We start from the raw sequence: 17,964 nt of genomic DNA, 5'->3' as shown, positions 1-17,964 counted from the left end.
AGCTGGTTCTGTTTTTCAATTAAACGAAAAATTCAGTTTCCTTTAAACCAGTGGTTGAAGCTTATCCAGACATGTCTGGTCCGTCAACCTGAGCTAAATTGATCTGAAGGCTTATTTCGTTGTAGCTAGCGTCCCCTATAAATATGAATAGTGTACTCACGCCCAAAAATTATCAGGCCCAAGCTTAAATTTTTGTGATTTGACTTAACGTGGTGAAGGAGAGCAGTGGTGAAGTGGTTACGTATCCGCCTCTCAATCGAAAGGTCGTATGTTCGAGGCCCACCATGATCCGTGCTCGTTGCTTGAGGGTGAGGCAACATTACCCAGCCCAGAAAAATAACCAAAAAAGTTGCATGTAGTTCTTAAGCAGGAGCACAGCAGCGGTTCGCCGTGATGAGCTGAACAGCTCGTATGTTGGTCTTCGTGGATAAATGATCTTAAATCAAGTTGAGTTCTTTTTAAGTAATTCAAATTGAGGATCTCAAAAATTTGGAATCAAATGCGATCAAACGAAAAATTGAGGTTAACAACAGCAGCAGAGGTGCAAATATTGATAGAGTCTCACCAGTGGGAAAAAAGAAATATGAACAACAAATAGAATCATAAACAGTTACACGAACTGAAATTTTTTGTTGATTATTTCATGATAAAACAAAAAATATAATGAGTTGATATTAAAGCGTGCTATTTTGCCCTTACTTAATTTTGATATACTAATTATACAAGTGTTTTTGGCGCGGAAATTCAATTGCGTCAGAAGCATTTCACAAATATTTAATTGTTTCTTATTTTTAGTCAAAACAAATTGCAGATTGTCCGTTCCGTTTGCCCTGTTTATTTTAATGCGAGCACTCCAGATTGATAATGATAACGCGACCATTAAGCCGGGAAAGGAGCTTATGGACTGCGTATGCGAGTAAACTTTTGTGCTCTGTAATTAGGTGAACACTAAAGCTAACTTTTATATTTTATTTTACCTAGATTTCAATTTTTTTTGTAGTAATTTAGATATAAATGAGAGATCTTTGAGTCTCTACAGCGAAGGAGTGCAATCGAAAACATGGCAAATATGAAATTTCTCCTTTTTTAAAACAGAGAAATTAAGGATATTGTTTCCATACGAGAACAGCTTATAAAATATAGGGACGTAAAAGGGAAATTTTTCAGGCCAACTGAGGGAGTTCGTGATTTTTTGACTATCTTGCTATGGTTTTTTTCCTCCTATCTCAGATCAACTGAGACATACAAAGCAGTATATCATGAATACCACTGAGCAAATTCTCTTGCAAAATACTAGATTCTCACCAAAAACAGAATGACAAGTTAGCCTATCTCAACTAAATTATTTTCCTAGCATTATTTGCTGCAACGAAACTTTTCTTTCGCCAAACCAGCATTTTAAAAATTTTTAAATTTAACGAGTATCAATCTCTCTTTGAAAGTTCTCGTAAGCGTAGGGGAGGGAGAAGGCATAGGTTTGTATGTAAATTGTGGAATAGATTTTGAAATAATAAAGAAACAAGAACCGAACTCAATTATTAAGCATCAAAGTTACAAATGAAAGCGCGGTGAAAACTCAGGCACTCGCGATACTCTAAAGCGTTTTGGGCGATATTATAGTAGCCCATCTAAACATCTACTTTGTGGTGGCTTTAATATCAATATACTAATAAAAAGCAAAGACTCTCTGAACTGATGAGCATAATAACTGGCAACGAATTTTTCCTACAAAATGAAAAACAACCAAAGAAACCAAGACCAGTAAGACGGGTATAGATCTTTTTTTCTTTCAATTGTAAAAAAAAAACATTTTCAAAAGCTTTGTAACTGATCATTATGGGGTTATTTTTAACGCAACATCACAAACATGCCAAAATGAACTACTTTTTCCGAAATCGGACCGTGGTATAAACTTGAATCTTATTCTTTCCTGAAAGAACTAAACAAATCGCTATAAAAATTAATTCGATGTTGAAGCAAAAATTAGCCAAATGAACTGCAATGAGTTTTTTCATTGTTAAACAAAAAGCTTAGAAATAAAATTGAATCGTTTTACCAGAAAAAACATCAGTTAGAAAATCGTTGAAGCTCTGGGTAGATAATGGAGTGAAAACTGTAGCATCGAAAATACATCGGTTTTGGAAAACTCTTTCAAAAATTGGAACCATAGAGGCCAGAAGTAAGTTTGAATCTCTAACCAAACTGCTGAGCCGGAAAAAAACAGCTTTTTATCAAAATAGATTACAAATGGAATCCAACAACAGCAGAAATTTTTTCCGTCCGTATAACGTTCTACCATTTGCTAACAAAAACAACGATCGCGGTAGAAAAGAACTTCAATATTGATGAATTTGAAAACTTTTTTTGCAAATGTTGGTGAGAAATTGGCGAGGAAATTTAGTGTTTCAAAAGAATTAGTCGGAAAGCAAATTAACTCAATGTTTTTAGCAGCTTAAACGGAAAGTGAAATATCAAAAACAATCGATTCACTAAAATCCAGGTTTAGCTTAGATGCATATAGACTTAATCACTATTACTGGAAAAAGATTTGTCCGTTTTTTTTCCAGTTTTGACAAAATTTTTAAAAAAATGTTTGTAGACAAAATTTTTCAGATAATTCAAAAAGTAGCAATTTTAGATCTCTCATCGAAGAAGGCAATGTTCTAGACCATTGAAATTTTAGGCCTTTTTCCTTTTCGAAAGATTAAGCTCAAGTTTTTCAAGTTTCAAAGGGTTGCTAAGATCAAAATGAACCAATGTCTCACAAACTATAATTTCTTACGAAACCGCCAGTTTGGATCCAGATCATAAAGGAGCACAATTGTTGCTTTCATAACCATAATAGAAGAAATGCTTCAAGATTGGAACTCTAAGACCACAAAGACACAGTGAACATACAGTTGACCATAGGCTTTTACTAGAGTAATGTGACGCATATGGTTATCGGGGACCTGTTTAAGACCTTCTGAAATCCTGACTAAAAACCGAAAACAATACGTTGCGACTAAAACCAAATGATCTCACCAAAAAAATGTGAATTATCCATATAAGACCCGCTTCTTTTCATCGTTAATATAAATGATATTCAACGAAATGAAACTGATTTTGTTTGCAGACGACACTATAATATAAAAAAACAGCCAGAAACAGTGAGTGAACCAGTAAACGCCAGGAAGCATTGGGCAAAACAGCATGTTGGTTAGAGAGAAACAAGCTGACATTAACTGAAGATGAAACAAAAACCATGATAATATCTCAGAGCAGCGGAAATTCAGATGTAAAAATGAATGGAAGAACTTATGAAGAGAAACAATTGTTCCATTATTTAGGTGTTCAAATTGACTCTAAGCTCTCCTTTACACATCATTTTACAAAATATGAAAGTAGTTTGTCGAGCTTTTGTATGTATTACGGTTTGAGAAAAATTTTAGGTAAAGATCATTCACTGAAAGCATATAACCCTTATTTAAATTCTATTTTACAGTACGGGTCTTGGCTGATGTGTCAACAGACAAAACTAAATTAGAAACAGTTGAACTTAAAATCAAACGACTTCTGAAAAATATTTGTTTTCAGAGAAGAAAAGAGAATAGAAGAAATAAGAAAAAAAAACATACATGTCTATGAATTATTTAAGTTACTATGTAAGATTTTAAGAAAAGTGCATATCGACGATAGTTCAGGTTACTGTACCTGAAAAAATTTTTGAATACAATTTTGAATAGGAGAGTTTCAGCTAGGCAGATTACCGATGCATTCAAAAGATAATAAAAAACTTCGATAAATAATGAAATAAGAGAAGTTTTGAACTTTGTAACGTGGATTCAGGGGTGCACACGAAATCAAATACAAATCTTTGATCATGAGTCTAGTTTTTATTACTTTCTGAAAACCATTTTTATTATTTTAATTAATATTTATCGATATTAAAAAGTAACAGAAGTCATAACAAGATCAGAGGTGCCTAAAAACAGGATGCAAAGTTCTACGGTGTTTTCCAAATCAGTTTTTATTTGGTTGTAAAAGTAGTAAAATTGACTGAATGGAATCTATATTGCTAACTCTATATTGATGTTAAATTCTGCAATTATGAATGTGGAAATGGGGCAAAAGACCATGAAAAATTTTTTCGAACGGTTTAAGTTGAAGATTTACCCTCGGATTTAAAGTTTCTATGGTCACCTATTTATCTCCAATTCTGTTGGTTTCATGAAAAAAAAGTAGTCGTATAAATTCAATGAGCATCAAAATGTCATGCCTTCGTTTTTCGACTCTCGAATGAGTTTCGGTCCTTTTTTCTCGGATTTTGATTTTATTGATAGTCATTCATCTATCTGTTAATTATGTTGTTTGTGTGTGAGTTTAGATGCGTCCTCGTCTGTGACTCTGTGCGTGTTGGTGTGTGTGTGAGAGTGAGTGTGTCTGGGTCAGAGAGAGAGAGAGAGCGAGAGCGAGAGCGAGAGCGAGAGCGAGAGAGAGAGAGAGAGAGAGAGAGAGAGAGAGAGAGAGATAGAGTGCATGTGCCTGTGTTTGTGTTTCAAATGTTCTCAAGATCCAAGTCCTAAGTTTTTCAGGCTGAGTTGTCACTTTGTAAGTTTTGTTTGGAGGCTAATTTTTTGAGTAAATTGTCCTACTTGACTTGTTTTTCTCAAAATGAACATTATTTGAGACTAGACGAAATAAATTGATCTAGTTTTTCAAAGTTTTCCTCAAAAGATTTCTCTTTCTAGCTAGCGCAAAGCGTCCTATTGTTCTCTGCTTTGTTCCTACTGTAGAAAAATGCTACTTAGAACATTAAGAAATAGAACACGTTGCTTACGCGACTTTCGATGCAACGAATTGTTAGCTGCGAAGAAGAGTATAATAATCAACAAGCATCGAGCTAACATCTGGAAAATGAAATATCTCAAAAAAAAAACATCTTCAAAAGTAAATTTGCATAGACGGCTACTGTGCAAGTAGCACAGAAGGTGCCGACCATAGTCTTAAAAAAAACGAAAACGTTTTTTTTCGAATTAGTGCCGTTTTTTTTTCATCGTGGTCTGATAAAAGGATCTGAACAAAAAAACTAGACTTGGACATATTAGACAGTCATAGTAAAACAGAAAAATTGAGAAAACAGTTCATATAAAAAATATTCATAAAAAAACGGAAAAAAGTCATTAAAAATGTTTTTGAAGTTTCAACAATTTCGGGAAAACAAAAAAACGAAGCACCTGAATACAAAGTTTCTCCCCATTTTCAATTGTCGGAACAAGAAGAACAAGAATTCTTGTTCTTAAAAAAATACAAAACTGGAGTTATCACACGCAACTTATTAAAAAGCCTAGAAAACAAAAGGAATGACTGACAAAATCTGAACCTTAACTAAAAGTGAAATCAATTTCTTTTGCTTCGAAATAGATTAGTAACTTCAGTAATAAGAAAGAACTTCAGTCATTTGTCTGTTGGCAATGTTGTTTGTGTGTGTGCTTATGTGTATGTGTGTAGGTTCGCGAGCGTCTGTATGAGTGAGTGTGTGGTGTGTGTGCGAGAGAAAAAGAGAGTATATGTGCATCGTCTGAGTGCTTCGAAGTTTCGTAAGGCAATGTGTTTCTGGCTCTATGGTGTTTACCCAAATTATGTACACTGGGTTGTCGAAAACAAATATTCGCAAAAAACTCAAAACAAAATTCTTCAAAACTGATTAGTTAAACTTCTTCCTTTCACAGTAAAAACAAAGAGAACGTTGGTACGTTTGTCAAAACAAAACAAGCCAAACTAATCATGAAAACTTCATCTAGAAGTTTGAAAAAACATTGCAGATTGGATTAATCTTTCCAGCAGGGTGAAAAAACCAGCAAATTTATGATGTAATTCAAGACCCTGAAACAAACTATTTGAAATCGATTGCTCTGATTTTCTCAAAGAAAATAACCTTAAAGCAGTATTGTAATATGACCAAATTTTTTTAATGCGCAAGATTGTACGGTTTCTCCAAGGCGTATATCGCAAAAATTGGTTGAGAAAGTTTCTCAAAAAATTACACGCCTTAAAAACTAAACGCAAGGTTCTTGTCCGCAGAAAAGACAAAACTAGAGCCAACATTTGCAATCCATACAGAGGCCTACTACTTCTGAATAATTAAAGGTCAAACATGAAGAGATCTTTCAGGGTACAATAATCAACAAAGTTTTATTTTTTGCAATAATAGATTTTTCTCTTGAGACTAGAATATAATCAAAAAGTTTCCTAATAAAATATTTTGGACAAAATACTGGTCTGTATATCAAAAAATCAATCGATCTGGTCACAACTACATAATTATTCTGCAAATTCGAGCAAACTTACCAACACTGTGAAGAACCCAGCAAAATTATGCTTTTTTAATACACTTAAGCTTAAACTACAATCATCATCTCAAAATATAACTCTGTCAAATTATGTTAGATGAACTCGAAACCAGTTTCCACGCTTGTAATTTGCAAGCGTCACCTAATCGGCGAATTTTTTTTTCAGGTTATCAACTAGCTTAACAAAATCAGTAATTTATTTGCTCAGCCTGCTTTCTTAATAAATCAAGTTCGTGCTATGAACGACAAAAATCATAGGTTCGAATCCGATGAGGTCCTGCTTTTGTGCAAACAAAAAATTTATTGCGTTGCAAAAACTTTTCGTCGGCTTTGTTGCCACTGCTCGGAGTTTGCTGAGGATTATGCTTTTTTGTTATATCATCTGCCGTTCATGCTGCAAGTGGTTGCTTTCCCAGAAATTTTGCTATTATTTCAAAAATATTTGCGATTATTGGAATATTTTGATATTTTGTAGTACGGAGAAAATCATGATTAGCACACTGTTTTCACTCAAGCAAGCTTCAACGAGCGTAGATTAATAGTACGGCTATTCTTTTTATCATACATAATTGGTACCTTTTTCATACCTTTCATACCTGCTCTGACATTCCAATAGTAATATTTTAACAAATTTGATGTTTTTTTTTTCATCAAATGAACCGAAAAAAGCTCAATAAAAATACCTGCTTTTCAAAATAATTCAAATCAAAATATTTTGCGTTTTTGACATGCATAACTTTAACAAGATTTGGTTTTATGCTTTCCAATTTATAAAATGCAAAATTAGTGCGTGTGCCTTGAAATTCAAGGTATTCTAACTTTTTACATACAACTTTTAGGTCTGTTTTTATTTGGTGCGACTTCTGATGCTTAGCGTATGAAGCTGCTTTTTGGAGGCTAGTGTTAAAACATTTTCAAAGGACCGTAACGCAAATCTGAGGACATGTCACATCAAATCTCTTGGTCATAGTTTAGAATTCATAACCTCATTATTTTTCATTGTCAAGGCTGTTTTCTTCTCTTATTTCATTTAAAAAGATTTATGTCGTTTGCTTGCTTGTATTTGCAAAGCGCAGCATTGCCCCAGTGCAAACCAATGCAAATATTGATACTTTCTTTTTCCTCCTTTCTTGTATTCGTTTTATTTGCTCGATTTGATTTTGTCAAATGATCATTTGTAAATCATAAGTGTACAAAGAGAATGTTGGTGCGTTTGGCAAAATAAAACAAACCAAACTAATCATAAAAACTTCTGCAGATCTGTTTAATCTTTCCAGCAGGGTGAAAAAACCAGCAAATTTATGATGTAATTCAAGACCCTGAAACAAACTATTTGAAATCGATTGCTCTGATTTTCTCAAAGAAAATAACCTTAAAGCAGTATTGTAATATGACCAAATTTTTTTAATGCGCAAGATTGTACGGTTTCTCCAAGGCGTATATCGCAAAAATTGGTTGAGAAAGTTTCTCAAAAAATTACACGCCTTAAAAACTAAACGCAAGGTTCTTGTCCGCAGAAAAGACAAAACTAGAGCCAACATTTGCAATCCATACAGAGGCCTACTACTTCTGAATAATTAAAGGTCAAACATGAAGAGATCTTTCAGGGTACAATAATCAACAAAGTTTTATTTTTTGCAATAATAGATTTTTCTCTTGAGACTAGAATATAATCAAAAAGTTTCCTAATAAAATATTTTGGACAAAATACTGGTCTGTATATCAAAAAATCAATCGATCTGGTCACAACTACATAATTATTCTGCAAATTCGAGCAAACTTACCAACACTGTGAAGAACCCAGCAAAATTATGCTTTTTTAATACACTTAAGCTTAAACTACAATCATCATCTCAAAATATAACTCTGTCAAATTATGTTAGATGAACTCGAAACCAGTTTCCACGCTTGTAATTTGCAAGCGTCACCTAATCGGCGAATTTTTTTTTCAGGTTATCAACTAGCTTAACAAAATCAGTAATTTATTTGCTCAGCCTGCTTTCTTAATAAATCAAGTTCGTGCTATGAACGACAAAAATCATAGGTTCGAATCCGATGAGGTCCTGCTTTTGTGCAAACAAAAAATTTATTGCGTTGCAAAAACTTTTCGTCGGCTTTGTTGCCACTGCTCGGAGTTTGCTGAGGATTATGCTTTTTTGTTATATCATCTGCCGTTCATGCTGCAAGTGGTTGCTTTCCCAGAAATTTTGCTATTATTTCAAAAATATTTGCGATTATTGGAATATTTTGATATTTTGTAGTACGGAGAAAATCATGATTAGCACACTGTTTTCACTCAAGCAAGCTTCAACGAGCGTAGATTAATAGTACGGCTATTCTTTTTATCATACATAAGTGGTACCTTTTTCATACCTTTCATACCTGCTCTGACATTCCAATAGTAATATTTTAACAAATTTTATGTTTTTTTTTCATCAAATGAACCGAAAAAAGCTCAATAAAAATACCTGCTTTTCAAAATAATTCAAATCAAAATATTTTGCGTTTTTGACATGCATAACTTTAACAAGATTTGGTTTTATGCTTTCCAATTTATAAAATGCAAAATTAGTGCGTGTGCCTTGAAATTCAAGGTATTCTAACTTTTTACATACAACTTTTAGGTCTGTTTTTATTTGGTGCGACTTCTGATGCTTAGCGTATGAAGCTGCTTTTTGGAGGCTAGTGTTAAAACATTTTCAAAGGACCGTAACGCAAATCTGAGGACATGTCACATCAAATCTCTTGGTCATAGTTTAGAATTCATAACCTCATTATTTTTCATTGTCAAGGCTGTTTTCTTCTCTTATTTCATTTAAAAAGATTTATGTCGTTTGCTTGCTTGTATTTGCAAAGCGCAGCATTGCCCCAGTGCAAACCAATGCAAATATTGATACTTTCTTTTTCCTCCTTTCTTGTATTCGTTTTATTTGCTCGATTTGATTTTGTCAAATGATCATTTGTAAATCATAAGTGTACAAAGAGAATGTTGGTGCGTTTGGCAAAATAAAACAAACCAAACTAATCATAAAAACTTCTGCAGATCTGATTAATCTTTCCAGCAGAGTGAAAAAACCAGCCCACTTATGCTTTAAGCAAAAATTAACTGAAATGAATAGATGAATTTGCGGAATCCAAGTACTTATGGTTACCTAGTTTTCTCCAATTGGGTTAGTTTTTTTGAAAAAAAATTTTGCCTTCATTTTCAGTGCGCCCTAACGTGATGTTTTTGTCCTTCGACGCTGAAAGTTTTTCAATCAATTTTTTTTTCGGATTCTTAAACACGTTGACACTTTAGTCATTTGTCTGTTGGCAATGTTGTTTGTGTGTGTGCTTATGTGTATGTGTGTAGGTTCGCGAGCGTCTGTATGAGTGAGTGTGTGGTGTGTGTGCGAGAGAAAAAGAGAGTATATGTGCATCGTCTGAGTGCTTCGAAGTTTCGTAAGGCAATGTGTTTGTGGCTCTATGGTGTTTACCCAAATTATGTACACTGGGTTGTCGAAAACAAATATTCGCAAAAAACTCAAAACAAAATTCTTCAAAACTGATTAGTTAAACTTCTTCCTTTCACAGTAAAAACAAAGAGAACGTTGGTACGTTTGTCAAAACAAAACAAGCCAAACTAATCATGAAAACTTCATCTAGAAATTTGAGAAAACATTGCAGATCGGATTAATCTTTCCAGCAGGGTGAAAAAACCAGCAAATTTATGATGTAATTTAAGACCCTGAAACAAACTATTTGAAATCGATTGCTCTGATTTTCTCAAAGAAAATAACCTTAAAGCAGTATTGTAATATGACCAAATTTTTTTAATGCGCAAGATTGTACGGTTTCTCCAAGGCGTATATCGCAAAAATTGGTTGAGAAAGTTTCTCAAAAAATTTCACGCCTTAAAAACTAAACGCAAGGTTCTTGTCCGCAGAAAAGACAAAACTAGAGCCAACATTTGCAATCCATTCAGAGGCCTACTACTTCTGAATAATTAAAGGTCAAACATGAAGAGATCTTTCAGGGTACATTAATCAACAAAGTTTTAACTTTTGCAATAATAGATTTTTCTCTTGAGACTAGAATATAATCAAAAAGTTTCCTAATAAAATATTTGGAAAAAATACTGGTCTGTATAGCAAAAAATCAATCGACCTGGTCACAACTACATAATTATTCTGCAAATTCGAGCAAACTTACCAACACTGTGAAGAACCCAGCAAAATTATGCTTTTTTAATACACTTAAGCTTAAACTACAATCATCATCTCAAAATATAACTCTGTCAAATTATGTTAGATGAACTCGAAACCAGTTTCCACGCTTGTAATTTGCAAGCGTCACCTAATCGGCGATTTTTTTTTTCAGGTTATCAACTAGCTTAACAAAATCAGTAATTTATTTGCTCAGCCTGCTTTCTTAATAAATCAAGTTCGTGCTATGAACGACAAAAATCATAGGTTCGAATCCGATGAGGTCCTGCTTTTGTGCAAACAAAAATTTATTGCGTTGCAAAAACTTTTCGTCGGCTTTGTTGCCACTGCTCGGAGTTTGCTGAGGATTATGCTTTTTTGTTATATCATCTGCCGTTCATGCTGCAAGTGGTTGCTTTCCCAGAAATTTTGCTATTATTTCAAAAATATTTGCGATTATTGGAATTTTTTGATATTTTGTAGTACGGAGAAAATCATGATTAGCACACTGTTTTCACTCAAGCAAGCTTCAACGAGCGTAGATTAATAGTACGGCTATTCTTTTTTTCATACATAAGTGGTACCTTTTTCATACCTTTCATACCTGCTCTGACATTCCAATAGTAATATTTTAACAAATTTGATGTTTTTTATTTCATCAAATGAACCGAAAAAAGCTCAATAAAAATACCTGCTTTTCAAAACAATTCAAATCAAAATATTTTGCGTTTTTGACATGCATAACTTTAGCAAGATTTGGTTTTATGCTTTCCAATTTATAAAATGCAAAATTAGTGCGTGTGCCTTAAATTCAAGGTATTCCAACTTTTTACATACAACTTTTAGGTCTGTTTTTATTTGGTGCGACTTCTGATGCATAGCGTATGAAGCTGCTTTTTGGAGGCTAGTGTTAAAACATTTTCAAAGGACCGTAACGCAAATCTGAGGACATGTCACATCAAATCTCTTGGTCATAGTTTAGAATTCATAACCTCATTATTTTTCATTGTCAAGGCTGTTTTCTTCTCTTATTTCATTTAAAAAGATTTATGTCGTTTGCTTGCTTGTATTTGCAAAGCGCAGCATTGCCCCAGTGCAAACCTTTGCAATAATGATACTTTCTTTTTCCTCCTTTCTTGTATTCATTTTATTTGCTCGATTTGATTTTGTCAAATGATCATTTGTAAATCATAAGTGTACAAAGAGAATGTTGGTGCGTTTGGCAAAATAAAACAAACCAAACTAATCATGAAAACTTCTGCAGATCTGATTAGTTTTGCAGATCTGATTAATCTTTCCAGCAGAGTGAAAAAACCAGCCCACTTATGCTTTAATTCAAGACTCTGAAACAATTTATAAGAAATTGATTGCTCTGATCTTCTCAAAGAAAATTAACCTTAAAACAGTTTTGTAATATGACCAAATTTCTTTGATACGCAAGATTGTACGGTTCAAATTTTAAAATTTGAGATTTTTTTTGTGAAAGCCATTCCCCACGCGCCATATAACGTTCAGATTTTGCTCCTAGTAACCAACCATTGATGCCAAATGAGCTTCCTTCAACCAATTTGGAACGATTTCTAAGACGGATTAAATCTCCTCTTACGCGTCAATAGCGCAAAATATATCGCGCCCTTAATTGTCCCAAATTCGCCAAAATGGAAATCTTTGAACCTCCATAACTTTACAAAAAATGATCACAGATGAAATACCTTTTCAAATTTAAGCCCAAAACAACAATAGTTTTCGAACGATATTTAAAAAAGCTCCGTCAAAATTGCTAGTTATAAGGTCAAAATTTGTCTGAAGAAAAAAAACCTACCCCAAACACAAATATTCCCTTATTTTCGTTACGAAAGTTGGAACAAAAAATGAAAAAAATATGAAAAAGTCACGCCCTCGAAACGCCGAAAAATAAATGGTCCATCAGTAAACCTGAAAATTTAAATGATTTGTCTTTCTACAATTGTCTTTCTACTATTGTCTTTCTAAGATTAACAAGAGTCAGAAACCTACCAGTTTTTTATTTTGTGTTTCTCAGTATATTGATTTTTTTCTCAGTAAATGGCAAAAACGTGACATCCCATTCATGTTTTATGACATTTGCGTCTAGTCACGCTCCTACACCCAAAAACATTGGGCTACAAAAAAAAAGTAAAACACACCTGAGAAACAAAATCTTCCTAACTTCCAGTGGTCGGATCAAAAACTAACCAGAAGTCACAATCTCAGTCACTCAATCGAGCATTGCAGACATGGGTTGTTACAATTACTACTTAAGCAATCATCCCTAGCTTTTTAACCGTCATTCTCTGTCAGCAAATTTTTTGAAATTCTTTTATAACTTTTGCATATATAACGAACGACTCGATCGCATATATAAACAGGGGGGATTTAGGGTTGTGGGACCCTTCCCTCCTGGATTCGACCCTCTCACCAACCGAAAAGGTTCCTCCCTTTGGTATTAATTTATGATATTTATTTTCGATTGATCAACCCTAAAATTTTGTAAACGCGCCTTTGTCACGAATATTTACTAATTTTGAAGCGGTTTTTGGCCTGTTTTTTTTTTAATTTGCCGGCGGCGCAAAATTTTAGTTAAGAAAAGGGTTTTTATAGTCTTCTCGGACCGCTCGGAAAATCAAATTGGTCGACCTTAAAAAAAGTCAGTTTTCAAAAAAAAAATTGAAAATCCGCCCCCCTCAACAAATTCTTGTATCTTCCCCTGTATCTTGCATTTTTATTATAGGGGAGCAGTGGTGAAGTGGTTAACGTCTCCGCCTCTCAATCGAAAGGTCGGATGTTCGAGGCCCACCATGATCCGTGCTCGTTGCTTGAGGGTGAGGCAACATTACCCAGCCCAGAAAAATAACCAAAAAAATTGCATGTAGTTCTTAAGCAGGGGCACAACAGCGGTTCGCCGTGATGAGCTGTACAGCTCGTATGTTGGCCCTATCCCTCGTGGATAAATGATCTTAAATAATTTATAAGGATTGACTCGATCGCTTTACGGCTCCAAAATGACAAACTCAAAGTTTTCAACCCAATTTTTCTCAAAACTGCGACAATCGTTTGAAAAAGTTTCAAGACCTTTCAATCATAACTGAAAGGATTTAAACTGATGTATCACTGGTCGCATTCTGTTTATGAGTTGATGAACCTGACTTCGCATGGAAAACAAAAATGAAAATTTCTAATTAAGATCCGCCCCATTTTAATTGGTCGAAACAACGATTGAGGCTGCGCTCAGCCCAATTCTTGTAGTTGTTGGTTCTGCTGTTTGAAGGGCGGCAATTTTTCCGACACTTCGTTAGAGCATTGATTTTTTCTGCTAGTGATGTTTTGTTCAATTTCGGAGTACTATTCTATGAAAATTTCTATCCGTACATTTATAATTTGAAAATTGAATGGAATTTCTTTTTTAAAAATCAAAATTATTTTGTTAATTTAACCAACTCTCATTCAGCACAACACCATGTTAAACACGTTTAAATGTGCCCAAAATCAATTGCCTGATAACGATTTGTGGTTTTTGTATGACCATAGTGTTCTTTTTTAGCCAAAAAAAAACACTTGTCAAGGCCAATGATGACCAGAAAGATTCATGAGGTTTAAGTGTGCCCGAAATCAAGTGACTGGAAACGATATGTGGATTTTATATGACCAGTATTCTTTTTCATCCAAAAAAAACACTCTTCAACTCTTTTGATGACCAGAAAGCTTCATGAAGTTGTTAGGTCGACCAATGTGTATCGACCTATGTGTATATATGTAAGTCACTCATGATGTCTGATAATAATTTTTGCATGGGCTCCCATGTATGGAATTGTATGCTTTGTTTATACAGGTCAACCCTAGAATTTTCTTAACAAGTGGATTCAAACGCGCATCTGGCTGGTGCAATTTGCATGAGTAATTTCTATAATTCTATTGCCGAAAACTTTCCGCATTTTTTTCCGCATTTATTGTTTTTAGCAAACTGAAAAACTTTATCTTTAGAGGCTAAAAAATAAACATTAGTACTTTAGGTTGGCAAGAGTTTGGCGTTTTCTTTTCTGAACAAACGCTCAAAAGTTCCTACTACACTGAGGTCCACACTTTCAGTATTCAATCAAGTAAAGCTGATCACAAAGTAGAGTGATGAGCATTTTAGTCTGGAAACTTATTGCATAGATTGAAACATTGCACTATCGAATCACATCGGTATATTCAATTACAATAGCTTTTAAAATCCAAGTTGGTTGCCTAAAGGCCGAAAAATTGTGAGATGTTTGGAATTAAGTTCAGGAATTGTGTAAAACATTGAAATAATATTGAAATTGTTTTGACATTTCCTGAATTTCGATGAAGGTTTTCGAATTTTCTTGATTTCTAGGGGTCCTGTTATCAAATAATTTCCATTCCACTCTTTTTATTTGGAAAACTGAGAAAAATATAAAATCTTTACTTCTGTTTTAAATATTTTGCCATAAATTTTATTTGTATAAATTAAAGTTTCAATATGGCAAGATCAGTTCATTTCATTGTACAAATTAATCACATTTTTTGTTACAACTTAGAAGCATTTTCGGTGCACAATCGAGGGTCCAGACTCATCGTATTCCTGCTTCGAGATCCACATCTGCTGGAAGGTAGACAGAGAAGCCAAGATGGATCCTCCGATCCAGACCGAGCACTTCCTTTCGGGAGGAGCGATGATCTTAATCTTCATGGTTGGTGGAGCCAGGGCTGAGATTTCCTTTTGCATTCGGTCGGCGATTCCGGGGAACATTGTAGTACCTCCAGACAACACGGTGTTGGCGTAGAGATCCTTTCGGATGTCGACATCGCACTTCATGATTGAGTTGTACGTTGTCTCGTGAATTCCTGCAGATTCCATTCCGATGAAGGCGGGTTGGAAGAGGGTCTCTGGGCATCGGAATCGTTCGTTGCCAATTGTGATTACCTGGCCGTCGGGCAGCTCGTACGACTTCTCGAGGCTGGAGCTGGAAGCAGCTGTTTGCATCTCTTGTTCGAAATCGAGGGCAGTGTAGGCCAGCTTCTCCTTGATGTCTCGCACGATTTCTCGCTCGGCAGTGGTGGTAAAGGAGTATCCACGCTCAGTCAGGATCTTCATCAAGTAGTCTAAATAATTTAGGATTTGTTTTCAGAGGCAGATGCAAGGATATAGTTGAATGCCAGTTTCGTCGTTTTTTGGATACTTTTCTAATTCCTAAACAGTTTTGTTTATCATTGATAATGAGTTAAGACATACCTGTAAGATCTCGGCCGGCAAGATCCAGTCGGATGATGGCATGAGGCAGTGCGTATCCCTCGTAGATAGGCACTGTGTGGGAGACACCATCACCAGAGTCCATCACGATTCCAGTTGTTCGCCCAGAGGCATACAGAGACAGGACAGCTTGGATGGCCACGTACATAGCTGGTGAATTGAAGGTTTCGAACATGATCTGAGTCATTTTTTCCCTGTTTGCCTTCGGGTTCAAAGGTGCTTCTGTTAGGAGCACCGGGTGTTCCTCTGGAGCAACTCGGAGTTCGTTATAGAAGGTGTGGTGCCAGATCTTCTCCATGTCATCCCAGTTGGTCACGATTCCGTGCTCAATCGGGTATTTGAGAGTCAGGATTCCACGCTTGCTCTGCGCCTCGTCTCCGACGTACGAGTCTTTCTGGCCCATGCCGACCATGACTCCTTGATGACGGGGACGTCCGACAATTGAAGGAAACACTGCTCGTGGTGCGTCATCGCCTGAAATTTCAAAACATTTTTAGTGATTCAACATTTTTTGCAGATATAGCTTTCGGATTTGTTTTGAATCTTGAGTTACGAATCGGACTTTACAAACTTACCAGCGAATCCGGCTTTGACCATTCCGGATCCGTTGTCAACGACAAGAGCGGCAACATCTTCTTCGCACATTTTGAATTGTTGTTTACTGAAAGATTTTCTAACTTGCACAAAAGAAACTTTAATCTGATTTAGAGCTGATCAGTGGCACTAATGAAGTTGCAAAGTGAGCAAGAGGCCGAACATGTACCGATTTTATGTTTTCGGTGAATTAATGCCACTTTCGTTTGAAAAAGAGTCGCATGGCGTTCCTTTTATGGCAGTTGACTCGACTTTCAGTGAATCAACAAAATAACGTCTAAAATAAGTCATGATGCAGATAGATTACACTTTAGCGATAAAATGCAAAGAATGCAAAACGAGAAGTTATTTTGTATATATATATATATATATACACATTCCATCGTTATTAAAAAGTGATACCAATAGCGCAAAATATATCGCGCCCTTAATTGTCCCAAATTCGCCAAAATGGAAATCTTTGAACCTCCATAACTTTACAAAAAATGATCACAGATGAAATACCTTTTCAAATTTAAGCCCAAAACAACAATAGTTTTCGAACGATATTTAAAAAAGCTCCGTCAAAATTGCTAGTTATAAGGTCAAAATTTGTCTGAAGAAAAAAAACCCACCCCAAACACAAATATTCCCTTATTTTCGTTACGAAAGTTGGAACAAAAAATGAAAAAAATATGAAAAAGTCACGCCCTCGAAACGCCGAAAAATAAATGGTCCATCAGTAAACCTGAAAATTTAAATGATTTGTCTTTCTACAATTGTCTTTCTACTATTGTCTTTCTAAGATTAACAAGAGTCAGAAACCTACCAGTTTTTTATTTTGTGTTTCTCAGTATATTGATTTTTTTCTCAGTAAATGGCAAAAACGTGACATCCCATTCATGTTTTATGACATTTGCGTCTAGTCACGCTCCTACACCCAAAAACATTGGGCTACAAAAAAAAAGTAAAACACACCTGAGAAACAAAATCTTCCTAACTTCCAGTGGTCGGATCAAAAACTAACCAGAAGTCACAATCTCAGTCACTCAATCGAGCATTGCAGACATGGGTTGTTACAATTACTACTTAAGCAATCATCCCTAGCTTTTTAACCGTCATTCTGTGTCAGCAAATTTTTTGAAATTCTTTTATAACTTTTGCATATATAACGAACGACTCGATCGCATATATAAACAGGGGGGATTTAGGGTTGTGGGACCCTTCCCTCCTGGATTCGACCCTCTCACCAACCGAAAAGGTTCCTCCCTTTGGTATTAATTTATGATATTTATTTTCGATTGATCAACCCTAAAATTTTGTAAACGCGCCTTTGTCACGAATATTTACTAATTTTGAAGCGGTTTTTGGCCTGTTTTTTTTTTAATTTGCCGGCGGCGCAAAATTTTAGTTAAGAAAAGGGTTTTTATAGTCTTCTCGGACCGCTCGGAAAATCAAATTGGTCGACCTTAAAAAAAGTCAGTTTTCAAAAAAAAAATTGAAAATCCGCCCCCCTCAACAAATTCTTGTATCTTCCCCTGTATCTTGCATTTTTATTATAGGGGAGCAGTGGTGAAGTGGTTAACGTCTCCGCCTCTCAATC

General features: G+C 35.0%; 1 protein-coding gene across 1 annotated transcript; it reads right to left on the bottom strand.

Moving 5' to 3' along the window:
- Positions 1-14,944: 14,944 nt before the first annotated feature.
- On the bottom strand, positions 14,945-16,560 carry LOC134844720 (actin, non-muscle 6.2-like). The gene is made up of 3 exons (XM_063861537.1): positions 16,364-16,560; positions 15,771-16,262; positions 14,945-15,640 (listed from the first exon to the last, which is right to left on the bottom strand). Exons 1-3 carry the CDS (start codon positions 16,431-16,433, stop codon positions 15,072-15,074), a joined length of 1,131 nt encoding a protein of 376 aa, XP_063717607.1. The 5' UTR covers positions 16,434-16,560; the 3' UTR covers positions 14,945-15,071.
- Between the last annotated feature and the right edge of the window lie 1,404 nt (positions 16,561-17,964).

This window comes from Symsagittifera roscoffensis, chromosome 1 (assembly GCF_963678635.1).
Source record: "Symsagittifera roscoffensis chromosome 1, txSymRosc1.1, whole genome shotgun sequence".
Classification (NCBI taxonomy): domain Eukaryota; kingdom Metazoa; phylum Xenacoelomorpha; order Acoela; family Convolutidae; genus Symsagittifera; species Symsagittifera roscoffensis.
This window is presented reverse-complemented; position numbering and strand designations above follow the sequence as displayed.